Genomic DNA, 17,287 nt, shown 5'->3' on the forward strand with positions numbered 1-17,287 from the left:
GAGGTGGGAAGATTGCTTGAGCCCAGGAGACAGAGGCTGCAGTGAGTTGAGATTACATCACTGCACTTCAGCCTGGGTGACAGAGTGATACCCCGTCTCAATTTAAAAAAAAAAAGGAGGGCCGGGCGCGGTGGCTCAAGCCTGTAATCCCAGCACTTTGGGAGGCCGAGACGGGTGGATCATGAGGTCAGGAGATCGAGACCATCCTGGCTAACACGGTGAAACCCCGTCTCTACTAAAAATACAAAAAAAACTTAGCCGGGCGAGGTGGCAGGCGCCTGTAGTCCCAGCTACTCGGGAGGCTGAGGCAGGAGAATGGCGTGAACCCGGGAGGCGGAGCTTGCAGTGAGCTGAGATCCGGCCACTGCACTCCAGCCTGGGTGACAGAGCGAGACTCCGTCTCAAAAAAAAAAAAAAAAAAAAAAGGAAAGATATCTCATGTTCATGGATTGGAAGAATTAATATTGTTAACATGACCATACTACCGAAAGCAATCTACAGATTCTGTGCAATCCCTATCAAAATATCAATGACATTATTCACTGAAATATAAAAAAGCAGTCTTAAGGCTGGGCACGGTGGCTCAAGCCTGTAATCCCAGCACTTTGGGAGCCCGAGATGGGCGGATCACGAGGTCAGGAGATCGAGACCATCCTGGCTAACATGGTGAAACCCCGTCTCTACTAAAAAAATACAAAAAACTAGCCGGGCAAGGTGGCGGGCACCTGTAGTCCCAGCTACTCGGGAGGCTGAGGCAGGAGAATGGCATAAACCCGGGAGGCGGAGCTTGCAGTGAACTGAGATCCGGCCACTGCACTCTAGCCTGGGTGACAGAGCGAGACTCCATCTCAAAAAAAAAAAAAAAAAAAAAAGCAATCTTAAAACTAATATGGAACTATAAGAGACCCTGAATAGCCAAAGTAATCCTGAGAAAAAAGAACAAAGCTGTAGGCATCACACTACCAGATTTCAAAATATACTGTAAAGCTGTGGTAACAAAAACAGCATGGTCCTAGCCATAAAAACAGACCAATAGACCAATGGTACAGAACACAGAACCCAGAAATAAACAGCTATCTGAATTTTTTTTTTTTTTTTTTTTTTTTTTTTTTTGAGATGGAGTCTCACTCTGTCGCCCAGGCTGGAGTGCAGTGGCGCAATCTCGGCTCACTGCAAGCTCCGCCTCCCGGGTTCACGCCATTTTCCTGCCTCAGCCTCCCGAGTAGCTGGGACTACAGGCGCCCGTTACCACGCCCGGCTAGTTTTTTGTATTTTTTAGTAGAGACGGGGTTTCACCGTGTTAGCCAGGATGGTCTCGATCTCCTGACCTCGTGATCCGCCCATCTCGGCCTCCCAAAGTGCTGGGATTACAGGCTTGAGCCACCGCGCCCGGCCGAGCTATCTGATTTTTGATGAAGGTGCCAAGAACATTTATTGGGAAAGGGACTGTCTCTTCAGTAAGTAGTGTTGGAAAAACTGGATAGCCATATGGAGAAATATGAAAATAGACCTCTATCTCTCACCATATTAAAAGTCAACTCAAAATGGATTAAAGACTTGAATAGAAGGCATGAAGCTATGAAACTATTAGTAAAAAGCATAGGGTAAACACTTCATGACACTAGTTTGGGCAAAGATCTTATGGAGAAGACCTCAAAAGCGCAGGCAAAGTAGACAAATGGGATTATATCAAATTAAAGCTTCTGCACAGCAAAGGAAAAAAATCAACAGAGTGAAGAGACAATGTGCGGAATGAGAGAAAATATTTGTAAACTATTCATCTAACAAGGATTAATATCCAGAATATACAAAGAGCTCAACAGCAAAACAACAACAACAACACATAATTCTATTTAAAACTGGGCAAATGAGCTGAATGGGCATCTCTTAAAAGAAGACATATGAATGACCAACAGGTACCTGAAAAAATGTTTAACATCACTAATCATCAGGGAAATGCAAATAAAATCCACAATGAGATATCTAAACCCAGTTAGAATGGCTATTTTCAAAAAGACAAAAAATAACAAATGATGGTGAGGATGTGGAGAAGTAGGAACTCTCTTACACTGTTTGTGGAAATGTAACTTAGTGTAGCCATTATGGAACTCAATATGGAGGTTCCTCAAAACACTGAAAATAGAACTACCATATGATCCAGAAATTCAGCTACTGGGCATATATACCAAGGAAAGGTAATCAGTATGTTGAAGAAGTATCTGCACTCTCGTATTTATTGTAGCGCTATTCACAATAGCCAAGAAATAGGATAAACCTAAGTGTTCATTGACAGATGAATAAAGAAAATGTGATATATATACATAATGGAATACCATTTAGCCATAAAAAAAGTGAAATTTTGTCATTCACAGCCACATGGATGAGCTTGCGGGACATTATATTAAGTGAAATAAGCCAGGTACAAAAAGGTAAATGTTGCATGATCTTACTCACATGTGGAAGCTTAAAAAGTTGAGCTTATAGAAGTAGAGAGTTGAAGAGCGGTTACTGGAGGTGGGAAAGGGTAAGGGGAGGAGGGGAATAACCAAGGATTAGTTAACAGATAACAAAAGCACAGCTAGATAGGAGGAGTAAGTTCAAGTGTTCTATAGCAATATAGGGTGACTATAATTAACAATTCATTGTATATTTTCCAATAATAGAAGAGAGGATTTTCAATGTTCCAAATACAAAGAAATGATCAACGTTTGGGGTGATGGGGAAAAAAGGAATAGTGTTCCATACTAGATTGTTATTTAATAAATTCTTACCTAATTTTTTTTTAAAAAACTCAGGTAACTATTTATGTATTTAATGCAGTAGGCAGTAGAGTAGAGTGAATGCAGGCTCTGAAGCCAGACTGCCTCCATTCAAAGCCTGGTTCTCCTACTTATGACTAGTATGGCCCTGCTTATCCTCTGTATGTTTCTCAGTTTTTCCATCTGTAAAATGACGAATAGTCCCCTACTCATAGAATTCTTGTAAAGGGATAATAGTAGTCTCCTCCAGTATCAGTTAGTTACCCCAGCAATGCTGCATAATAAATTTCCCCAAAACTTAGTGACATACCATAAGCATTTATTTCTCAATCGCACATCTCCAGGTCAGCTGGAGTCCCACTATTCTAGGCTTGGCTTGACTTCATTTTGGTTCAAGCGGGCTATAGTATAACTTATTTTTGTGTGTGTCGGTAGACTACTAGGGATCTGTTCTACTGGCAGTATCTGACATGAAAGAGAGCAAGTTCAGTTGCATAGTTTTCTTTTTCTTTCCTTTTCTTTTCTTTGCTTTTTTTTTTTTGAGACAGGGTCTCCCTCTGTCACCCAGACTAGAGTACAGTGGTGTGATCACAGCTTACTGCAGCCATGACATCCCAGTCTCAATCAATCCTGTCACCTCAGCCTCCCAAGTAGCTGGGATTACAGACGCATGCTACCATGCTCAGCTAATTTTTTTTTTTTTTTTTTTTTTTTTTGTACAGATGGGTTCTTCCTATGCATCTCTAGTTGGTCTCAAACTCTTGGGCTCAAGTGGTCCTCCTGCTTGGCCTTCTAAAAGCTGGAATTACAGGTGTGAGCCACTACACCTGGCCCAATTGCATACTTTTATTTGCATCTAATGTTTGCACTTAACAAACATTGACTAAAGCAAGTCACATGGCTGAGCCCAACACCAATAAGTCAGGGAAGGTGAGGCAGTGGGAGAGAATGAATATTTGCTGAACAGTCCAGGGGTCAGCAAACTATTTTGGTAAAGAGCCAGATGGTAAATATGTTTTGCTTTGTTGGCCATATTGTCTCTGTTGCAACCACTGAACTCTGCCGTTATAGCATGAAAGCAGCCTTAGATAATAATGTACCAACAACGAGAGTGACTGTGTTCCAATAAGCTATATTTACAAAACCAAGCAGCAGACTGGATTTGGCTCATGGGCCATAGTTTTCCAAGTCCTAACTAATTTACCACATCAGCTCATAGAGTTTTATGAGGATTAAGTATATTAATATATAGAAAGTGCTTTTAACATTCCTCTCCAGAGTAGCACTAATAAATATTGGCTTTCATTTATTGTTTGTTATCACTATCCAATATTATAGCACAATATTGGAAATAATAAAAATATTAAACAATACAGATAGGGTTAAATAAGTTATGGCATACCTGTGCTGCAAAATGTTATACGTCCATTTAAATACCAAAAAAAATTGATATTTAAATGGATGTATAACATTTTACAGTATGGGTACAGTGGCTCACGCATATAATCCTAGCACTTTGGGAGGCTGAGGCAGGCCCATTGCTTGAGTCCAGGAATTCAAGATCACCCTGGGTAACATAGTGACACGCTGTCTTTATTTAAAAAGAAAATTTTTTTTAATATCAATTGTTTTTGAGGCAGGGTCTTGCTCTGTCACCCAGGCTGGAGTACAATAGCACATCATCACTTACTGCAGCCTCAATCTCCCCAGCTCAAGCAATCCTCGTGCCTCAGCCTTCCAAGTACCTGGGACTACAGTGCAAGCCACTGTGCCTGGCTAATTTTTTATTTTTTGTAGAGACAGGGTCTCACTGTGTTATCCAGGCTGGTCTTGAACTCCTGGACTCAAGCAATCCACCCACCTTGGCCTCCCAAAGTGCTGGGATTACAGGCATGAGCCTCTGTGCCCAGTCTTAAATATCAATTTTTTGAAGATATATCAAGACTATATAATGGCATAAAAACATGTTTATGTTAAATGAGAAAAAGAGATAAGTAATGTTTCATATGACCCCAACCTTATTTTTCTTATAATATATTTTAAACATGGAAAACAGCTAGGAAAGGAGTATGTCAAACGGGATCGTTTAATTTTTTAATGTAATTATTCATTGTCCATTTTTTCTCCACTGGGCATAGCAATCTGGCATTATTTCAATAAGAAGGATGGAATCTGGGTTCACAGAAAACTCTTCTAGCTCTAATGTGTTTATCATTTTATATTCCACTTGTGTTTTAATTGCTTAACAAACTAAGTATTTACCTTCAGAGATGGCTGATTAGAATGGATTAGATGGGGCTGGGCGAGGTAGCTCATGCCTATAATCCCAGAACTTTGGGAGGCCGAGGGAGGCGGATCACCTGAGTTAGAGACCAGCCTGGCCAACGTGGCAAAACCCCATCTCTACTAAAAATACAAAAATTAGCGGGGTGTGGTGGTGCACGCCTGTAATCCCAACTACTTGGGAGGCTGAGGTAGGAGAATCGCTTGAACCTGGGAGGCAGAGGTTGCAGTGAACTGAGATTCCAGCCTGGGAGACAGAGCGAAACTCCATCTAAAAAAAAAAAGAATTAGATGGTCACTTTCCAATTTTTTTTGTTGTTGTTGTTAAAGAAATGTTGTTCTGTTCTAGGACTCCTGGAAATCTATGTCAGAGTACCAAACAATGGGAAGAGCGTATCTCCTCACTGAGTCTCAGGCTGTATGAACAGTAGCTCCTTTGGGACCACATTCCCTGAGCAACCACAGTCCTTTCAGTGATAACAAAGGCAGAATACTGATACTTGGAGGTGAACAACCTCCTCCACCCCTCCCTGGCCTCTTCAGTATTTGGACATATACCTCTGCTTTTTTATGTATCAAGGGGAGATTAGCTTTCAATATTTAATTACCATGTGTCTAGGAGTCACATGAATAAAGACTGGAAAGGAAGCTTCAGAACCCCGTAGCCTCTTTCACCAATCTCACAGAATATTAGCAATTAAAGTTAATTTATTTTTTAAAACCCTTTACAGTAATAAAGTTTTATCTAAATTATAATCAGCCCCTGGATACTCCAAGAGTCTAAGCTATGTTGAAAATTGTTATATTAATAAGCTTGTAAGTACTTAGAAGTAACTACTCCAAGTAAATTTTGCCCTAAAATATGCTTTAGACTCTGAAGTATAAAAGGACCATGCATTCCCATCTCTAAGTTTAGGTAAAACAGAGTTAAACTTTATTTTTAGTAATTGAATCATTAGTGAGTTTAAGTGCCAATTAGGATTCCCATCAAAGATTTGTGTGTGGCTATTGTATGTTTTAGTAAGCACTAGATCCACTGTGGCACCTTAGGCCTAATCTCAGGGAGAAATGGACACCTGATTTGCCCATTCTGGTGGCAGAATCTTAACATCTTAACTGCAATAATAAGGTAATATGAATTCTATTATGTCTATATCGCAAGGAGTGTTTTTGTTTGTTTGTTTGTTTATTTGTTTGTTTCAAGACAGGGTCTTGCTGTATCACCTAGGCTAGAGTGCAGTGGTGTGAACATGGCTCACAGTAGCCTTGAACTCCTGGGCTTAAGCAATCCTCCTACCTCAGCCTCCTGTGTAGCTGGGACCACAGGCATGTGCCATCACACCCAGCTGATTTTTTATTTTTTGTAGAGATGGGGTCCCACTTTTTTGCCCAGGCCGGTCTCAAACTCCTGAGCTCAAGAAATCCTCAGCCTCCCAAAGTGCTGGGACTATAGGTGTGAGCCACCACTCTTAGTATCATGAGCAATTTCTAATACTTTGGAGTTCTTTATCATGGAACTTGGTGTACATAGCAAAAGATTTGTTGATAGTTATTGAGCCCATCATATGCAATGAGAACTGTTTTCAGTCAACTTAGGCATAAATACATGTGACTACAAATACTATTAATGGCTTCTAATAGGAACTTCCAGTTCTTCTCCTCTAAGGCAGAAGAAAGAATCCTTAATCAGAATGGCCAAGAAGGCTGTCTCTATTCTAGTTGGGATGTCCCCATTGCTTTTCTCCTTACCCCTAGACCCTGCTTTGCTGATCCTCTTCTGGAGTGGTAGCTGGTCTCCAAAGAAGACCCCTCAGTGAACCATGCCTACTAGTAGTCATTCCCTTATGTGGTCCTTTCCTGTGTTAATTCTGAGCTGGCCATTTCTAACCAAAAGAATTCTACAGAAATGATGCAGCCTTCCCTTTGCTGTCTTGGAACACTTACTCTGAGCAAAGTCAGCCATCATGTAAGAAGTTCAATTGCCTTGACACCACCAAACTTTGAAGAAGCCCAGCCAGCCACATAAAGCTGTTCCAGCCACCTCAGTTGAGAGGTTGGACATGTGAATGAAGAAGCCATCTATCCGCACATCCAACCCACATAGTCCTTCAGATGGCTCCAGTCTTGATCACAAATGCATGAGAACCTTAAAGAGAGAACTGCTTAGCTTAGTCCGGTCATCCCTCAGAACCATGAGAGACAAATAGTTATTTTAAGCCTCCGAGTTTTACATGGTTTGTTATATAGCAATGGAAAATCAAAACACTTAGTGTTTTTGCTTATCCTTGTCCTTCTGCACTGGGATGTTGAAGATCCCTATGATGAGTTCTTTTCACCTGCAATTGCAAATGCCAACATTCCTTTTATATATAGATTGCTAGTGGAGGTTACACCTTCCTCCCATATGCTCTGTAAGATGCTGGCTGTCTAATTGTTAATTAAAACCCATCTGCATGCCTGCTTTTTTAACCCTGGGGATGCCTTTTGTTTTCTTAGCCTTGAAGCTTTTTCAACATGTGCCTGGCCTGTGTTCTCTAAAGCAGCTGGAGCAAGGAAAAGGATTATAGTCTTCAGCTTTTGCCAGGAGAAGTCACTTCCTCAGTGGCTAAGACCTAGAATTGCACCCATCCCAGGGCATGTCTGTGACACATCCTGTGTAAAACCTTTAGACTTCCTCCTGGCACAACAGAGTTGGAGCCAAAGCTGTTTCAGCTTTCTAAGCCTAATATCACATCAGCATGTGGTTGAAATATATGTTTCCAAAGTCTCTTTCAAACCTTCTAAGTCTATGATTTTCAGGAACATTGAATATAATATATGGGATACACAGAGTATCTCCTGCAGTGACTGGCACAGAATGCAGCTCCATATTATGTGGATTTTTTTTCCTTACAGAAGTTGAAGAGAAAAATATACATTTTAAAATATTTATATTCTTTGTATATAAAAGTATAAAGATTACTTACTGAAAAATCAGTGGAATACTCTACAGCAAAGAAAATGAACAAACTGGCTATATGTATCAGCATGGTTAAATCTCATGGTATAATGCTGAGGGATGGATGCAAGTCGAAATAGAATAGGCTTCTACTTGTGTAAAGTTCAAACAATCAACATCAAACTCTGCATTGTAGGGATACATGATCAGCAGTTAAACTACTTAGAAAGGCACATAAACAGATGATTATCACGGTAGTCAAGAGCATGTTGGGAGGTTGGGGGTCAGTGAGGGTATTAGAAAATTATGGGGTTTTTATTTATTTATTTTTTTTGAGACGGAGTTTCGTTCTTGTCACCCAGGCTGGAGTGCAATGGCACAATCTCAGCTCACGACAACCTCTGCCTCCTGGGTTCAAGTGATTCTCCTGCCTCAACCTCCCAAGTAGCTGGGATTACAGGCACATGCCATCATGCCCAGCTAATTTTTGTATTTTTAATAGAGATGGGGTTTCACTATGTTGGCCAGGCTGGCCTCGAACTCCTGACCTCAAGTGATCTGCCCGCCTCAGCCTCCCAACGTGCTGGGATTACAGGCATGAGCCACCACACCTGGCCAGAAAATTCTGTATTTTTACCCAAGTGGTAGTTATTTAGATATATGCTTTATAATTATAATATAAGCTGTATTTATATATTTTATATAATTCTATATTAATATTTTACAGTAAAAAAGATTTTTTTAAGCATCAAGAGACTTGTAGATCTTAGAGACATATATAAATACGTACATTAAACACATATATGCAAATATATTTTTCTAATTTAAAAAGTAATACATATTTGTTATAGAAAATTAAGAGAAGAAAAATTAAAATTATCCATAATCCCACCACCTCTTGACAGTTTGAGACAACAACCCTTCATGTTTTGTTTATTTTCTTGCAGTTTCTAAAGTTTTTTGATGATTTCTCTTTCTAAAAGCCAAATTGGGAACATATCATACATGGGATTTTGAAAGCGGATTTTTTTCACTTAATGTATCACGAGCTATTTCTTTTACTTTGACACTTCTTTGAAATAGTGTTTTACTGTGGAGCCTAGTCACAGGCTTGAGAATCACCCCATGCAATTAATTCCCTAGTTGTTCTTGGCATTTTGTTGTGCTGTCAGCCTCTAAGCATAAGAAATATGAACCAGCATTCAGAGAAAATGTGAAAATTATCTGTTTTTTATTGAAACTTTATTTCCTGATTTTTCATAAAATCAAAACACAGAACATGCTCCTGCAAATAAAATCTTTAAACTTCAGATCAAAGAATAATTCAGATTCTCTCTATAAATACAAAAATTCACCTCTTAAAAAGATTAAGAATGCTAAAACAGTGACCAGTAGAATCATATTGCCTTTTTTTTTTTTTTGAGACAGAGTCCCCACTCTCAAAATAAAGAACATTTGTGTATAGAGTAATTTGGGGTAAAGTAAAAGGACTTTGTGCTTTACAAGTTTATGAAAGATGCAGAGTATGAAAAATAGATAATAGAAGTAGCCTTTTTTTTTTTTTTTTTGAGACGGAGCGTCACTCTGTCGCCCAGGCCGGAGTGCAGTGGCATGATCTCGGCTCACTGCAACCTCCACCTCCTGGGTTCAAGCGATTCTCCTGCCTCAGCCTCCCGAATCGCTGGGATTACAGGCTCCCACCAACACGCATAGCTAATTTTTGTATTTTTAGTAGAGTCGGGGTTTCACTGTGTTGGCCAGGATGGGCTCGATCTCTTGATTTGATGATCCCCTGGCATCAGCCTCCCAAAGTGCTGGGATTACCGACGTGAGCCACTGCACGGCCAGAAGTAGTCTTAACTGGCTAAATTTTGGTATGTTGCCTCTTTCTGCCTATTTTTAAAACTTAATGTAAAGTTACAAACAAGAGCAAAGATTTTCAGGTTTGTTTTGAAATAAATTATCACAATGAAATCAAACAGTATTTTAAAAGAAGAAAAATTATTACTATTTTTTAGAGTAGAATTGGCATTTTGTGTCATCATGGGCTTACAATAAAATATTGGCAATCATTTACTCTAGTGATAACTGCTTCTGTTATTTCCAGACAGATGTTATATTTTTAAAATTGAGTAATAGTTTATGCATTAAAGGCTAATTTAAGATAAAACGCTACTGTCGTACAAATTTGGTTCTTTCAACCCCACAATTTTTGTTTTCATTTTATTGTGTAACTGTGGTACAGAGTTTCTCAAACACATTGTGGGCCTGATGGTGCTTTGCTGTGGGGGGCTACATTGTACATTGTAGGATGTTTAGCAGCATCTCTGGCTGCTACTCCACAAGATTTCAGTAGCAACCTCCAGCTGGGAAACCAAACACGTCTCCAGACATTGCCAAGTGTCCCCTGTGGGGCAAACTAAGTCCATTTGAGAATCACTGCCATAGTGTATTTACGAAAATTCTTACCCTGCTTTTCAGGAACACAATGAGGAATAAAGCAACATACCATTACCAGCTAGGCACACAATCTGCAGAATAAAAAACTGCTGGGCAGTCATTGTGAATAGTTCAGCATAAATAAAAAGGTCAGATGACATTTCTTAATCAAAGACTACATTATCTAGGTAATTGGTACAGAACAGACCGCTAGAAACATTTTAGTGAGTGGCACACAGGGAAATTAAATTGGTTAATAGCTACAGATGTAATTTATGGCTGTTTCTTCAATCATTATTTTTAAATGTGAGGCTGCAGAATCTGCAGATATTAAAGGACCCATGAAGGTCCTTTTACTACTTTGTGTTATCCCCAAATCACAGCAATTCTCCATGGCAAGCTGGAAGAAAAATGTGTCTCACTCCTTTTGTTATTATGTCTACAACAGGTGATGCCCATGCCCTGCTGGGAACATCATCAATCTAACTTCCTCTCAAAAATGTTTGGCATTCTTTATCATGACAAGTAGTCACTGGGCAATCCAGTTCATAGGGTGTTTTTCCATTTAAACATATGCCAGAAGAAGTAGAAAAACATAGCTATTTGATAGAGAAAAGAAAAATATTTAAATATTATCACAGAACCATTATCACACCTAAAAAAAACTAAAATAATCCTTTACTGTCATCAAGTATACTGTCATTCTTAAAATTTTCAATTGTCTTACAAATGTCATTTTTTACAGGTTTTCATTTGAATCAGGACTCAAAAAAGATACATGTGTTGTAATTATTTGATATATTTCTCTCATTTTTTGAAATAAGGTCTCTCTGTGTCACCCAGGCTGGAGTGCAGCAGTGCAGTCTTGGCTCACTACAACCTCTGCTTCCCAGGCTCAAGCAATCCTCTCACCCTAACCTCCCAAATAGCTGGGACTGCAGGTGTGAGCCACCATGCTTGGCTAATTTTTATTTTTGTTTTTTGAGATGGAGTCTTGCTCTGTCACCCAGGTTGGAATGCAGTGGCACAATCTCGGCTCACTACAACCTCCGTCTACCAGGTTCAAGCAATTTTCCTGCCTCAGCCTCCTGAGTAGCTGGGATTACAGGTGCATGCCACCACACTCAGCTAATTTTTGTATTTTTAGTATGGGCGGGGTTTTACCATGTTGGCCAGGCTGGTCTCGAACTCCTGACCTCAAGTTATTCGCCTGCCTCGGCCTCCCAAAGTTCTGGGATTACAGGCATGAGCTCCAGGGTGGCCTTGGCTAATTTTTAAATTTTTTCATAGAGACAGTGGCTCACTATATTGTCCAGGCTGGTCTCAAATTCCTGTACTCAAGTGATTCTCCTACCTCAGCCTCCGAAAGTGCTGAGATTACAGATGTGAGCCACCACATCTAGCCTAATATATTTCTTAAATGGTTTTTATTTTTTCAGTTTCCCCTTCCCCTTTTCTCCCTCCTTGTAATTTATTTGTTGAAGAAACTGGATTGTTTGTATTACAGTGCTTCCCACAGGCTGGAGTTTGCTGATTATATCCTTATAGTGTCACTTAAGTGTCACTTGTGTTCCTCTGTCTCATGTATTTCCTGTAAACTGGTAGCTGCAGCTAAAAGGCTTGATCAGATTCAGATTCAGTTTTCTTTTTGGCAAGTCCGAAAAGAAGATGATAGCCACTGACAGTATTGTTGGCTTCTTGCCCAGTGACTGGCAAATTGATTTAGCTAACATTTGCTGAATACTTGTGCCCAGCAATATGCTTATATTTTATAGGCATTATGTCATTTCATCTTATTTAGGTTCACAATGTTAGTACATGTCAATTTCTATCTGATGACCAGACCTCTTATTAGAGACGAGTCATCTTAAATATCTTTCAAACAAACCCCATGGTATATACCCCATTGTCATTTATGTGATTTAATTTGGGGTTTAATCTGAATTTTCTTTTTGCTTAGAGCAATTCAAAAGTATCTTGCATTAAAGGCACTTTTTAATTTTAATAATAAAGCTCAAAGACCTACAATTTTACTGAGAATTCGTTGTACTCAAGCCTTTTGGTACAGGGATTCATCATCTGTTAACCTCACAAAGATATCTAAACCACAAACAGGGCCAACAGAATTCAGTATTTCCTGAGTCTCTTTTTCGTTTGCACTCATTGTCTTCTGCAGGTGCGCTTCTGTCTCATCTCGTTCTGCTTCTTTGCATGCTCACAGTGCCCACAGTATCCTACTGTTCCCAGTGTGAGAAACTGGCTCGTGATTGTAAAAGCAAAACTAGCTTTTCATTGTTTGTTTACGTATCTTTAATTTATTCTGCCGAATTCTCTTCGTAGTCCTCAGTTCTGCTGTTTATAAAACCAGACCATGGGTGCTACAGACTCAAAAAATAAATGTCAACTAGTCTTGACTTCAAGTGTCACTTTTGAAGATGAAACTGTTTGATATGTAGTTGATGGAAAAAAGGCATCAACCAGCCTGAGTTGCAATTAGAACACAAGAGCACTGGAAACAAAACAATGCAAAGAGGATCCTATTGTGTAGCTTTACAAGTTGACATGCAAAGAGTAATTTATTTTTACTATATCTTAACCCTTCTTCAGTCATTTCTCCTTTAACAGTTGTTAGCGTCTCCTCAGTTTCCAGAATATCTATTAGGTGAAACATTTGGTTGGTTGAACAAAAGGAACATAAAGCCCTGGTGAATACAATAGGGAAATAGAAATGACTGTAGAGCTTAATTTCTGGTTCTGGTTGTCAGTATGAGACATTAGACAAATAGCCAGATTCTCTGTTCTTATTTCTTTAAAACAAAATTATTTTTATCATGATTTTCCTAAAGACCTTTAAGATTCTTATGTGAAACAGTCTTTTGTAAGCTTCTAGTAAATAGGAATTGTACCTCTATTTACCTGATCTCACAAGGTGCCCAGGGTAGCGTGGTACACGTGCTTGTGCCTAAAAAGTAGCTTTGGATGATGGTGGTATTTGAAAGGTTATACATCTTAAAGGATATTTTGTTCCCTTTTTCCTTGGCAGGACCAAGGGGCTTCCTTTTCTGACACCAGTGCTGTTTGGACTCCGTGAAAGTGCACTTTATTCTAGAATTGCCATATGAAAGCCTAGAATATATATTGGGTTATTCCAAGAAGGGTGAGAAGTCACGTTCTAGGACATCGAATGCTGATTTGGTGCTGAATGAATGATTGTTATGTTCTTTTTTACTCACAGGCTCGCTTCTCATACGTGCGGATGAAATATCTTTTCTTTTCCTGGTTAGCAGTTTTTGTTGGAAGCTGGATTATATATGTGCAGTATTCTACCTATACAGAATTATGCAGAGGAAAGGACTGTAAGAAAATAATAGTAAGTATTTTAAATTTCCTGTTTACTAAAAAGCCTCTTCATAACACACTATATTTACTACTTACATACTTACTAATGATGTTTTTAAAAATAAAAGTTAATTTGACATTAGAATTGTGCTAATCTTCTTAGCTTTTTGATATGACCCGTTAGTAAAGTTTTCCCCACTTTGAAAATTCCAGTGTTCAGAAATTTAAATATATTACACATAGATAAGTTAATGTGGGACATCCTCAATACAAAGAGGTATTTTTATTTTTTAGATATATATATATATTTTTTAACTATATTTAAGTTTTAGTTTATTTCAATCAGATGAGTTTTTTAATGTTTAGACTATAAAAGTTTATTTAAAGGCAGACTTTCTAGAACACATCTTTTGAATAAATGGAGTTACTCTTGAATACCAAAATGTATCTAAAAAGAATATTATTCTGTTTCTATCCTAGTGCTTGGATATATCTCAGAAAAATGACTATCAGTCTAAGATTTCTAGTAGTGATCATTGATTCTATAGACCTATATTTTAAAAATTTGAGAATTTCAAGTAAATTTAACTCCTTGTTTTCTACTGGTACTTTCTTTTTTCTTTCTTTTTTTGAGATGAAGTCTCGCTCTGTTGCCCAGGCTGGAGTGCAGTGGTGCAACCTCAGCTGATTGCAACCTCTGCCTCCTGGATTCAAGCGATTCTCTTGCCTCAGCCTCCCAAGTAGCTGGAATTACAGGCTTGCACTACCTCGCCTGGCTAATTTTTATATTTTCAGCAAAGACGGGATTTCACCATGTTGCCCAGGCTGGTCTCGAACTCCTGGCCTCAAGTGATCCGCCCTCCTTGACTTCCCAAGGAGCTGGGATTACAGGCATGAGCCACTGCACCTGGCCTCTACCTGTACTTTCTAATATAAAGAATATTAAAACACTTCATCTCAGGATTATATTTGAATAATAATGATTTTGGGAATTCCAATTATTATAACTTATTAAAGTTATTGAGTGGCTACTCTTTACCCAGGCCAGTGGTGCGTGCATATAACAGGGAAAAAATGTCTTTGACCTTATAAAACTTACACTGGATCAGGAAAGAAAATGAGTAATTACAGTAAGGTAAGATAAATAAGATAGTAACTGTTATGGGAACATAAGACGGAAACCTGGAGCTTCCCCAAGTTCTAAGAAAATAAAAACCAGTTTAACACGAGGTGCTCCATCAGTCAGGATACAAAAGCGCGTTATTCCGCAGGAGTGTTACAGTCTCTTAACTAGGCAAGGGAGGGGAATGAGTTAGTAAAGAAGAGTCCTAAGTCAAGGTTCAAAGATAGCAATCCTATGTTCATTCCAACTGGCCATTCTAGATCCTTGAGGAATTTTAAGATAGGAGGTACCTCCGGGGCCAATGTACTGGGTACTTTACATGTTCATTAATCCTTAGTATAATAGTGTACAGATAAAGAACTATGACCCAGAGAGACAGGAGAATTTGCCCAAGATAATGGAACCAGAATTTGATCCTAATTCTGTCTCTCTGTGAAGCTCATACTCCTTCTGCTACCCTACATCAGAAAAGACTGACAGAAGAAGTGACAGTTTAATGAAGCTAATAAAACCCCACAAAACTCAGTTTCTAGCCTTCAGTGAAGGAGGAAACAGGAGGTAGTCAAGTTCAAAAACATACAAATAACCAAAACTATTTGAAATGTGTATTTCTCTTTCTCTAGGCCACGTTTCTCAAACTAGGTACCTTGGAGCACATTAATAGATATTCCATGGATAAAATATGTCCCTGGTCAGATGTACTTGGAAACAGAGGGTTAAATAAAGATAACAGCTGACTTTACTGAGGACTTCTTAGGGTCTTTTAAATACCAATGTGTGTTATGCATCTCCAAGACAGAGCAAATATACTTGATCAGAAAAAACCATGTCCCCACCACAGCCCTCCAGGAAGACCTGTTAACATCATCTGGTAATGTCACAAAGACTGTTCTAAGAGATTAAGACAAAATGAAATGGATATGCTTTTAAATATCTTGGATTATTACAATATCCTTCAAATGTAAGGCAAATATTGGTATATATTCTGTCATGAGTAAATTAGAGTTGAAGTGCTTCATTACTTTTCACTTTGATTTAATTTCCCTTTAATTTATAAGAAGTGAAAACAGAACATAATTCTAGCATAATTTAATGGTTAGCGTATCAAACCCTGAAGATAGTGAAAGAGCTTTCTGAGTCTAAAATACATCATTTTCCTAAGACTGGCTTTTAAAAAATTAGAGTTATCCTGCATTTGGGATTATGTTCTTAAAATCTATCATAACTAGTAGTACTAAAGTCAGTAGTACTAAGCTAAGATAGTACTAATATTGTATAGCAATTGTGGGATTGGAACTAAAAAGCAAGCAAAACAAATATTGTTAAAGTATATTTTAGCCAGGCAGGGTGGCATACACATGTAGTCCCACCTACTTGGGACGCTGAGGTGGGAGGATCCCTTAAATCCAGGAATTTTATATTGTAGTGAACTATGATCCTGCCACAACACACTCCAGCCTGGACAACAGAGCAAGACTTCATCTCAAAAATAAAATAACCTTTTAAAAAGTATATTTTAAAGCCACAAAGTGCTAACAAGATAGGAGGGAATTATTTGATCAAGATCTGGGAGAGGATAAGATTTTTTTTTTTTTTTTTTTTTTTGAGACAGAGTTTTGCTCTGACACCCAGGCTGTAGTGCGATGGTGCAATCTCGGCTCACTGCAACCTCTGCCTCCCAGGTTCAAATGATTCTCCTGCCTCAGCCTCCCAAGTAGCTGGGACTACAGGCACCCACCACCACACCTGGCTAATTTTTCTATTTTTAGTAGAGATGGGGTTTCGCCATGTTGGCCAGGCTGGTCTCAAACTCCTAACCTCAGGTGATCCACCTGCCTTGCCCTCCCAAAGTGCTGGGATTACATGCATAAGCCACTGCACCCAGCCACGAGGATAAGATTTTAAAGAGCTGAGCCTAGTTTTTGTGGCTGCTATTAACTGGAGATGTATGATCTAAAATTGAAATATACAGTCTTATGGGGCTAGGGTAATAAAAATCTACTACATCCAACCAAGGATGGGATGGGAACCCTGGCACACCATGCTTTGGGCTGAGACCTTAAAGGAATGAACCCCAGGAGTAAAGGTAAACTAAAAGAGTCTCAGAATGGTGAGCTGACTTTTATGGTCTCTTTTACCCTGGGGGGAATTTGCTGATTCTGGGCATGGGCAGGGGTCTGAGAAGCAGAAACCTTATATTGGCGGAAAGCCCCTACTGGGGACAAGAAACCAGCAGAGCCTTTGTAGAAAACCAGGGGAACCTCATGCATACAGCCAGTTATCCCATTGGGATATTTGCCAATTCCTGGGCTCTGCAGAATGGGAGGTTAAAAACTGCATTGGAAAACCTTTGAAAAGCAGAGCAGACACTTTGGCAGTCTCACAAGATACAGATTAGAGTTATGA

At 39.1% G+C, this 17,287-nt stretch overlaps 1 protein-coding gene across 2 annotated transcripts in view; it reads left to right on the forward strand.

Moving 5' to 3' along the window:
* Positions 1–17,287, forward strand: part of DIPK1A (divergent protein kinase domain 1A) — a 129,206-nt gene that overhangs the window by 72,348 nt on the left and 39,571 nt on the right. For both annotated transcript variants that reach the window (XM_011747723.2, XM_071078458.1), the window contains exon 2: positions 13,655–13,789. In XM_011747723.2, the coding sequence (XP_011746025.1) occupies positions 13,655–13,789 (135 nt within the window). The remainder of the gene's footprint in view (positions 1–13,654; positions 13,790–17,287) is intronic.

The sequence above is a fragment of the Macaca nemestrina genome, chromosome 1 (genome assembly GCF_043159975.1).
Source record: "Macaca nemestrina isolate mMacNem1 chromosome 1, mMacNem.hap1, whole genome shotgun sequence".
NCBI classification, from domain to species: Eukaryota; Metazoa; Chordata; class Mammalia; order Primates; family Cercopithecidae; genus Macaca; species Macaca nemestrina.